The 11402-nt window shown below is 33.4% G+C and overlaps 1 protein-coding gene across 1 annotated transcript; it reads right to left on the bottom strand.

Moving 5' to 3' along the window:
• Window positions 1-8285: 8285 nt before the first annotated feature.
• Window positions 8286-9529, bottom strand: LOC107950670 (PRA1 family protein F3). Its single transcript, XM_016885557.2, has one exon. The coding sequence runs from the start codon at window positions 9077-9079 to the stop codon at window positions 8522-8524; it is 558 nt and encodes a 185-aa protein (XP_016741046.1). The 5' UTR covers window positions 9080-9529; the 3' UTR covers window positions 8286-8521.
• Between the last annotated feature and the right edge of the window lie 1873 nt (window positions 9530-11402).

Below are 11402 nucleotides of genomic sequence, written 5' to 3'. Positions count from 1 at the left end.
ACAAACCAAACGTACTATACTTTTAGCGAATACTCCTTCTATACTTACCCTTAATTTCTTAACACGAACTTCTCCTTAATACATGACAGAATATCAGAAAATCAAATTCTTACTTACTCTTATGGCGGTTACTATACGCTTACACGTATATGCCAAAATAATCTTTTGGGCAAATAATACTACACTAGATAGACTATTTATTGTTATACCCCAAAACTTTGGACCTACCATATTTGGGGCGTTACAAGAGAGGCTCGAATCTCCATCATAATACATATGAGGGGAAGTACACCCTATTAGCCCCTCTCCTTCTTTTAGTTAGACAAGAAGTTGTTTTTCTATTTGAAATAAACTCTATAATTCAGCAAGGGTTTAACCTTTTTTTATAAATAGATGACATCGGTAGGGCATAACACACAACTTTAAGAAAATGTTATTCTGCCAAAAAATAGAGAGAATTTATTCTCAACTATTAGATATTTTTTCCAGAATAATTATATCGATTTTTATTAAAGAAGAGAGGATTTTCATTTTCACCCCAAATAAAAAGAGAAAAAAATTTCTAGTTCATTGTTATGATTCAATTTATTTGAGTCCACACTCAAAGTAGTTCGTGGTACGATAATAGTGGAGAAGATCATTTGGTTGAAAGCTAGAAAATATCAAGGATCATCATGCTGACTGATTCATTACTTGGTTAATTATTTCAATTAGCCCTTTATGTTTTGGGGCATGACAATCTTCATCTTCCAACCATTTCATCTCTATCCGACTACCAAAAAACATGTTTGGCACATTGCCTAATAGTTGCTCGCAAATGCTACCCCAACCGCCAATGACCATTGACCCCGTAATGACTGACTCATCCACTGGTAAACCGAGTTGTAAAGCTACGTCTTCGAGTGTGATTGTACACTCACCTCATGAAAGATAGAATGTGTATGCGTAATGACACAAATTTAAAGTTATCGGAATAGTGGTTTCGGGACCACAAATCCGATGAGGAAAAATTTATTTTTATTATATTTCTATGGCCTAAAATTTCACGGAAAGATGTTGTGAAAATTTCATTCAAAAATTTTGACGTTTGGGCATTCAATTTAGTCAAAAGGACTAAATTGTAAAAAGTGCAAAAGTTGAGTTCTATATGTTAGAGGTGTCCAATTTTTATGAAATTTTAAATTGGAGGTCTTTATATGGTAATTAGACCATTGGTTAAGTTGGTGGACAAAAATGGACATGGTTAGGCATGTTTCCAAAGTTTTTCATTAAGGGCATTTTAGTCATTTAGTTATTAAAATGAATTAAAAACAAAATTAAAAGCCAATTTTTGATCATCTTCTTCATTAGGCCGAATTTAGAAAGGGGAGAAGCCATAGTTAGAGTTTTCAAGCTTCCAAGCTCCATAGTAAGTGATCCCAAGCCCCGTTTTTAATGTTCTTTACGTTTTTGAGATCTCGGTAGCGTAATTTAGCTTATTCTAGCAATAATTTAACCTAGGGTTTATATTTGGAAAAATACCCATAGGTGAAAATTGTTTGTTTTGATGTTTTATGATATAATATGAAGCTAGAAATTATGTTAAACAACTTTTGCTAGCCGATTTTAAGCGAAAACGAGTAAGTTGACATAATCGGTAAAAATCCCTAATGTTCATAAGTAGATGTTAGAGTGAGAATTTGATGTTATCATAGAAGAGAAAAATGTTTAGAATGTTGTAAAACATAAGAATAAGAGATGAATTTTAATTTCCGAGCTTTGGGGAAAAAGTGTAATTATGTAAAAGTTTAGGGGCAAATTGTAATTTTGCCAAAGTTAGAGTCGAGGGTTGTTTTAATGAATGTGAGTATTAAATAAGTTAAATTTGCTATTATAGATCAAGAAGAATGGAATTCGAGGTTAGATCGAGGAAAGAATAAGATTGAAGACTAAGTGATAGATTTGGCTATATTTGGTATCGAGGTAAGTTTACGGTAAACAAATACAATATTTTAATAATTATTATTAATGTTGTTATTTTCCAGCAATTATATATTTATTTCATGAATTTATCTAATGTTGACTCAAGTATGAGATAACAGAGAATTAGTGATACAAGCCCCGTTGAAACATTACGAATGTACTGGATATAAATGTCATGATATTTGGGTAAAAAGATCCCATGTAAGACCATGTCTGGGACATGGAATTGGCACCGATACGAGATGTCCCATGTAAGACCATATTTGGGACATGGTGTTGGCACCAAGATGAGAGGTCCCCCGTAAAACCATGTCTGGGACATGACACGGGCACCGATATGAGAACTCCCACGTAAGACCATATCTGGGATATGGCATTGGCAGTACATGAAACATCCCATGTAAGACCATGTCTGGGACATGGCTTTGGCATGTTATTATCAGAAAGAGACCCAAGTATCCTTATTGTTCCAATGTGGCTCAACGGGCTAGTAAATAACTTATGTCCATGAAAGTTCAGTTAAAAGCATAAATGACAAGTTCAAGTGAGTTATAAGAGTTAAGAGTTTATTACGTTACCCATTGAGAATCAACATTTCAGCAAGAGAAAAGTAAGTCATAATTATGAGTTATCTAAGTATACAAGTAAGTGAATGAGTAAGAGATTAAGTAAAGAGGAAATTAAAGATTATGTTACTTGGTATTATTATTTGTGTTCAATGTTGCTATTTATTTACTTGTAAACTTACTAAGCATTATGTTTAATTTGTTTATTTTCTTTTTATATAGCATTATTAATCAAAGTCGAGGATCCTAAAGACGTCGGAGATCATCCACACTGTCAACCATAATGACTCGATATTTTATGATGAACTATGTTTGAACTATGGCATGTATAGGGACTTACTTATTTTGAATGTTGTATTATGATTTTGCTAAAGAATGATGTGTAAATATCTAATGATGAATGGTTGTCAAAATGGCTAAGTATGAAGGTGTTTGTTGTTATACATGTCTATGTGATAAATTATGCATAGAAATCATGAATGAGTAATAAATTGCAAAGAAACGGATTTCAAACAGCAGTAGTGATGTGATTTTAAAAAATCACTTAGGATAGTATAAAATGGATTAGGGGGTTTATGATATATAGAATGAAATCTTGTTGAGTCTATTTTCATGGAAAAATAACGGTGTAGCAAAATGAATTTTATATTTTAAGATATGTGAATTTTAGTGAGACAGGGACAGAACTATTTTTGGAGTCCTGTGTTCTGAGTTTAGAAAACCATTAAAAATTGTACAAAAATGTTTATGAGTTTTATTTTATATTTCTAGATTCCTTATTGAGTCTATTTTCTGTAGAAACAAGTGAGAACACCATATGAAAATCCTACAATGAGAAAACATATTTTTAGTGACAAGAGGTCAGGATAGTCGAGTGGTGAAATAGGGAGACTTTAACTAATAAACTGTACTAATTGGCTAAACCAAAAATTCTGAAAATTTTATGGTAAGAAGAAATATGAGTCTAGTTTCAAGGAAAATTTACAGATTTAAATTTTGAATTTTTTAGTTTGAGTTATAACTAAATTAGTAACTACTACACAGGTGGACAGCTTTGTTGTGAATAGTGAAATTAATTTCAAAAGTAAAATTTTATGCCCCGAATTTTTAAGTTAAGTAAAGTAATGCCTTGAGCTCGACTTCTGCAATGGTCTCGGGTAAGTGGTGTTACAGTATGTCCCAAGTCTCCATCTTTCCACCAAAGCACTAATAAGTGTGGGATCCAATTTACACCCACGAGCAAATGAGACACATGTAAGAATCCTGATTCTCGCAATTGAGGTTCAATTACACACAATGCCCTCACAGATAGATTGTGTATGTGATCGCCTCCAGAGATACTAATGTCTAGAGTGTGAATACTACAATAAACTATATAAATACGATGCGGTATCCACAAGTATATGGGTCGAGTTGTAATATAGTTTTACAACGAAGTAGGTGAGTAATCCAAAGATCGTACCCAAGAGAGGAAAATGTTAGATCAATTCTAGCCTAAACACTAAAAGATCTAATTTGTACTCTAAAGCAGTTATAGTACGAGAACATAACATAAAAGAAATTAAATTCAAAATATAGAAGAGTAGAGTGAATCAAATCTTGATTATGGGTGATTAGCTCGTTTCAGTAATCCCAATCAACTGTCGTTTCAGGTTCCTCGTCAATCAACTAGTCGCTACCTTAACAGGATTTTTTGATCTTCCACTAACACAACGAGTTAGCAATGACTACTTATCTTCCAACCTCACAGTCCAGACTATTTTGGGGTAAAGGTGTTCACGGATGGGCAATACCAATTTTGGGTTAATTCCCACCTTGATGACTTACCGGGGTTGTCAGACCTAGGTTTTGTTTCACATTCTTCCTTTCTGAAACAACTGATCCGTTGAGTAACCCTACAAAATAGTTAATAGATCATACCTCCACTCGTTAATCCCCCATAGGAGGATTAGTTCCTCATGGCTTTCATAAATAATATGGAGTTGATGTAAAGAGAAAACATGATAAATGGATTAAAGTGTAGAGTTTAAGAAAATGTCTGGTTTGTATTAAAGATGAAAATAATCCACAGAGTTTAACGATCTCCACAAATTAAATCTCTTGCAAACAAAGAACAAGTGAAAATAAATTCTAAAAACATAAGAAAGAAAGAAACTAAACTAATTTTAAAAGAGAGAACCTAGGCTAAGTGAATGGTGTCTATAACAAGTGTCAAAGGAGTCTATTTATAGATTCTAAGTGGTTGTCGTCCTTAACCTTAGGTTAGCTGATGTTCTCGAGCTTTAAGTTTGATTGTGCAGACCAAAACGCCCCTATTTCGTGTTTATCTCCCGTCCAAAGTCGATGTCACGACACAGCAGGACCTGTGTCGCGACATAGCAGTCAGTGTACTCCTCTTAAGTTGTCTTTAGGGGTATGTCACGACACCTTCAGACTGTGTCGCGACATTGAATGCAGTCTTGAGATTTCTCCATTCTTCTCTCTAAGTTACAACATCGGACATCCGTGTTGCGACGTAGCGACCAGTATCAGTTTAGTATGCCTTTTAAAGGTCTCCTGCATACTCACAAAATGCGTTAGCTCACCCTTAGGCCTCATTTGACCCTTAAAGTTAATAAAAAACTCAATTTGCACATTTTATTAACTTATTAAAAACTTAAGAAAACATAATTCAAATCTATTGAAAATGCTTATTTTCAAGATCATAAAGTGTGATAATTAGTTTAATCTGCTACACCGAGTTACGACAGATTAGTATGTTCGTCTCCAAAATCCGATCTTCCGCTTAATTATATCAAGAAAAAAATTATAAATTTAATAATGTTAACTACATAAAAATAAACTCAATTAAAATTTTAAAAAATTACAAAATTTTTCTTACCATTTGTAATTGCTCGCTGGAAATGTGGTCGTCTTTGAAACGAATAAGAGGAACGAATAAATTACGAAATAAAAAATTAAAACAACAAGATTTTGATAGAAATTTATGAAAAAATTAAAGCTAAAATATTGAGAGAATTGGATTTGAATGAAAAATGGTGAAAATGACTGGGTTGTTTATATAGGAAATAAACTAGCCATTGTGAGGATTTGAAATTTGATCGTCAAGATGTTATCGTTGGTTGAAAGCGTGCCCCGTAAGATGTGTTTTCAACCACATCAATAGAGAATACATACAGTAGGACGCATTTTCACTCCATCTTCAAAATCGATCTATTTTTCTAAATACAATGGAAATGTACCCATTCCTCTCATTTTTTTTAATTTTTGGCCTTTTGACTAATTTAGCCTGCTAAATATACTATTATCCCTAAATAAAATTTCTAGGTACGCTTCTAAAGTGAAATTGTGTTATCCCTAAATAAAATGTTTTGTGTAATATTATCAAAGTAAAAGTCAAGTACTATGCAGTAAAATTAGATACTATTTTATACGATATTAAGAAATAATGTTATGTGTAATATAAAAAATTATTTTAAAAAGTAGACATCTCTTCGGAAATGGACGACTGCGGTAGAACGATTGCCCAATAAATCCATTGTCCACCACCAATGACTGGTGAGTGAGTTCTCACGTGGACGTCATGATTGCCCTTACCGCTAATATTTGAATCCTTTTTAAAAAAATATGTTTTTATTATTAAAAATATAGAAATTGAAATGAATATGAGCAAAAGACCCATATATATATGGGTAAACTACACCCATGGTCACTTTTGTTTACCTTAGGTTACGCTTTAGTCACTTATGTTTGAAATGTTACGTTTTAGTCATTTACGGTTATCATGTTGTAACATTTTAGTCACTGAGCTATTAATCGTCGTTAATGGTGTAACGGTAAGCTGATGTGGCACGTTAAATCATCATTTCAAACAAAATTTTAGGTTAAATTATACAATCGATCCCCATATTTTTTTCGTTTTAAGTAATTTAATTTTTTTTTCTTTTATGTTCTTTAAACTTTCCTCTCTTTTTTTCATTTCTCTTTTGTTTCTCCCTCTGTTTTCATATCTTTTCCATTTCTTTTAACATATTAGGAAGTCGAATTGGCAATGAAAAAAGAAGTAGGAAGTCGACTATCATCATTTGCCTATAACCAAAACCCATAAACCCATACCATGCTTCTTTTTTCACTACCAATTCGACTTCTTGGTATGTTAAAAGAAACAAAGAAGGTAGAAAAACAGAGGGAGAAGTAGAAGAGAATGGAAAAAAAAGAAAGAAAAAGAAAGAAAGTTAAAAGAACATAAAAAAAATTAAATTGCTCAAAACGAAAAATTATGGGGACCAATTGTATAATTTAACTTAAAATTTTTGTTTGAAATGATGATTTAACGTGCCACCTCAGTTTACCATTACACCATTAACGACAATTAATAGCTCAGTGACTAAAATGTTACAACACGATAACGTAAGTGACTAAAATGTAACATTTCAAACATAAGTGACTGAAATGTAACCTAAGGTAAACAAAAGTGACCATGGGTGTAGTTTACCCTATATATATATATCTCTTTTGAAACCAAAAAGTGGCATTGCCTCATTCTTCCAACTTCATGCTGGATGTTAGGCATAGGATTCTGTTTCTTTCCATTTCGCCAACCTAACTTCTTTTTTCCCTTATATTTTGGGGTTTAATTATTTCAAAGATTGGTGAATAAACGTTTTCAAATCCCATTGTCGGAAGGAGAGTTTGGCCCTTATATTTGGCTTCAACTCAAATCCTTCAATCTTGTGCATTACAGCAAGTGTCATCCTCATTGTTCACTCCTGACAACTGCACCCTATCCATGTGCCTTCACCTTTTGCTGTAAAAGCAATGTGAATGAAAATGAAGCCTAATTAGGACCCATCCCTCTTCACCTTTTCAAATTATATAATTTGCCTTCGTTTTTGTCTCTCCAATTATTTAACATTCAATCTTGGTTTGAGAACTAAATTATGATAAATTAAAGTTTAGAACGGCGAAATTTATAAGATAAATTATGTTTATGGTCACTTTTGTTTATTTCAAGTTATATTTTAGTTATTTATATTTGAAATGTTACGTTTACATTTTAGTTACTTACATTATCACGCTGCAATATTTTAGTCACTGAACCGTTAATTACCGTTAACAATAAGCTGAAGTGGCACATTAAATCATCATTTAAAATAAAAATTTTAGGTTAACTTATACAATTAATCCCTATAATTTTTTATTTTGAGCAATTTAAATTTTTTCTTTTTTGTTCTTTTAACTTTCTTTTTTTTTCATTATCTTTTGCTTCTCTCTCTGTTTTCCTATCTTCTCCATTTCTTTTAACATATTAGGAAGTCGAATTGCCAGTAAAAAAAGAAACATTGTATGGATTTATGAGTTTTAATTATAAGCAATAATGGCTTTCGACTTCTTGTTTATTTCTAAGCTGTCAAGTTGACTTCCTACTATGTTAAAAGAAATTAAGAATGTAAAAAAATAAAAGGAGAAATAGAAGAGAATAAAAAACAAAAAAAGTTCAAAGAATATAAAAGAAAAAAAATTAAATTACTTAAAATAAAAAATATAGCGATTAATTATATAATTTAACCTAAAATTTCTATTTAAAATAATGATTTAACGTGTCATGTCAACTTATCATTATACCATTAACTATGATTAGTAATTTAATAACTAAAATATTACGTCACATTAAAGTAGCATTTCAAAAAAATGATTAAAATATAATATTATTGTACTATTCCTGCCTAAAAAATCTGATCAACAGATTCCTTAATCTACCATTCAAAAGTCAAAGCAAACTTTTCATTCAATTACGACTGAGGGGATCAAACAATACCATCTTGAAATGAATTTAACATTTAACAACTTTAAAGAAGAAATTAAATAACCCCCCATTAAATTAAACAAACAATCAATCAATCAATCAAACAGAAAACCAAAAAATTGAGATCATATAGATATGCCAATAATAACTCACCACACATAAAAAGAATTACAAAAGAAAGCCAGAATCATGAAGAAGATGAAGGTCCAGAAATCAAGCCTTCCCCGGATTCTTCATCATACAAATCATCAGTCCTCCGGAAGGAAGCGTGGACCAAAACCACAACCGCACCAATCAAAAGCGACACCAAAATATTGGTGGTGGCATCAGTCAACAGCAGGAACAAGATGGTCAAAACCCCCAACACCACCAGCACCACGCGGTCGTCGATCGTACGGCGGAAAACAACTAGAGGCTCATCCCTCAGGAAATACAAGAACAACCAAGCGGCCATCATAGCTACGAAGACTAAGAGGGAGATGGGGTGCCATAACAGGCTAAGGAAAAGGATGAGAAGCACGATCATGGCGTAGTTCATGCGGAAGTAAGCAACGTTAGTTCTGACCCTGGTAATAGCTTCGGAGAGGTTCCCAGGGAAGTTGATGGAGTGAAAATTGAACATAAGTTTCCATGGACGCCGAGCTCCAAGCCCTTCTTTGATACGTTCCTTGGCTCGAGATAGGTATTCGATGTTCGCCGAGGGTCCTGCCGTCGATGAAGTCGGGATTGTGCCGTAGTTTGTCATGTTTTCTTTTTGGGGTGGGGGGGTTTGAAGTTCAAAGGTTTGACCTTTAGAAGAAAGATCAAGAATTTACTGTGAAGGGAAATACAAAGAGGTTGGGAAAGGCGTGGGGAGCTGGGAAAATAGAGGAATAGAAAATTAAAAGGGATGGGTGCAGGTGGGTTTATAGTATGATTGTGAGGTCTAGATGCGAATGAACGATTTAGATATTTGTGTGAGATCCAGCATTAGCCTTTGATTTACATATAACATTATTTTGGACTTCACACAAAAACTTAATATTCTTTGCCAACAAAATAAATAAAAAATAGCCTAATCTTTAGACTTTGGCATCCATCTTTATCTGTTTGTGTAATGACAAAAAAACCACCATTGGTTTTGCTTCTGTTGAAGCTCATCTTATAAATGTTTCTACACTTGTGTTTTGCAAATAAAAGATCATGAACAATTATAACTTGAATCAGGCATAAAATGAGAGTATATAGAAATCCATCAAAGAGTTATTACAAACCAAATGAGTTCCAAAATAAAACAGAGCTAGAATTTGAAGGTAAAAATTAAACAACCAGACATTTTCATTTCCTTCAATTCTCTCCCCCTTTTGATAAAGATGTCAAAAGCTCCCTTTTACCAAGTGGTATGCCCTAGATCATCGATAAGACTTGCAAACCTCCTCTTCTTCTCTACTAACTTCTGCATATCAGTGTTGATGCTGTTCAATTCAATCTTCACTTAATAAATAACCTTGGCCTTTTGAGTTGCTGCAAAAGGCCATATGTTGGAACATTGGCTTCCTCAGTATCATCTTCTTGGAAATCTTAAATCTTAGGTTCAAGGGATACAACCTCTTCCTTCTTCTTGATAGTTGATAAATAAGAGAAGGAAAAAGGTAGGGATCCAAATACCCTAGGAGGCTTTGCATTTTTAACAATCGGGTTACAAATTATTTCTCCTAGATTTAAGAATGAGTTGATGCTTGATGGTGTCCAATTATGTGAAGGATGGCATATATTACACTCAAATATCTAGGAGACAAAAGGTTACAATAGAACTGCTGTATATCTCCTTGACAAAAGATTTCGCATATGAGATTGACGTCATAAGGTTTTGAGCATTCAAGTGATTTAGAAGACTAACCTTTTCAAAACCTACATAATCTATGTTTCTCTCTTTAACAAAGCTTTCCTAGAGATAGTTTTTCATCTTTTTCGTAGCATATTATTCCAAAAACGAGAGGCCTTGGTGGTTTTACCTGGATAGTATTAAACTCAAATTTTGATCTTGCTCCTTTTTCCTTTTTGATCCAGTGACTGGTTCAGTGGATTCCATGGGCTATTTTCTTTTCCTTTTTGCTTCTCTATGCTTAGCAGCCAAAGGTACTTCAAGTTCAATGGCCTTAACATCAGCCATTAGTTCATTGTGCTTAGAAACATCTTCTGTTCTGTTTTCTGTCGCATCAGTTGTTTCAACATGAGTTTCGATAGCTTGTTAACCAATCGAAACTGCATGCTCTCCAGTCCCTTGATTTTCTTCTTGTACCAAGACATCAATCACTCTCTCAATCTCTATCCTGATTATTAATGTTAAGATCAATATTTAAATCTTCTAAAACTTTAGAAGTTACCTCTTGAGCATCTTGGAAATCCTCTTCTTTTGCAATCAAATTAGTTATTGTCTTCTCTAGTTCCTCTCTTTCCAATGGTTCCAAGGGCTTCCAAAGTGGGGTTTGTGCACCATGTTTGAAACCCTTGGTGACAAGTTGTCAAAAGAATGCTTGGACCTCTCTTAGTTCTGACGGAGGGTCTGGTAAATCATCAAGGATGACATCAACTCTAACTGTTGCAGTAATGGATGCAACATCTTCAACTGAAATTAGCATTGTCACCATTCTTGCTGCTACTCCTTTTCTTATTCTTTGAGATCTTTGAGAAGATTGTTTTCTCTTCTGGTTTTTGCCATTTAGGTGAAAAAATTGTAGAGAATGAAGTATACCAGAGGCAAAAAAGAAGAGAATTTTCTGATTTTAGAGCTTCAAGGGAAACCTTCTTTTAGTAAATGCTCAGATGAAAATAAGGTAGCTGCCAAGTAAACGACGACTCCATTCTTGTGTCATGCCTAGGACTGCTAATAGACTAACTCACCCAGCCCCAATGGTAACTAAAAAAGTTAGATAACTAAAAAAGTTAGAGAATTTGGATAAAAATATAAGTCCGAAAAATAGACTTGAACAAAAAATAAGACTAATTTAAAAATTGAGTTGAGCCTCGAGTAAGACCTTTTAGGCTTGAGTTTGACCCGACCCGACCCAAATTCACAAAAATACAAA

This window comes from Gossypium hirsutum, chromosome D03, assembly GCF_007990345.1.
Source record: "Gossypium hirsutum isolate 1008001.06 chromosome D03, Gossypium_hirsutum_v2.1, whole genome shotgun sequence".
Classification (NCBI taxonomy): Eukaryota; Viridiplantae; Streptophyta; class Magnoliopsida; order Malvales; family Malvaceae; genus Gossypium; species Gossypium hirsutum.
Note: the sequence above shows the minus strand (reverse complement) of the source record. Positions and strands in the feature narration are given on the sequence as shown.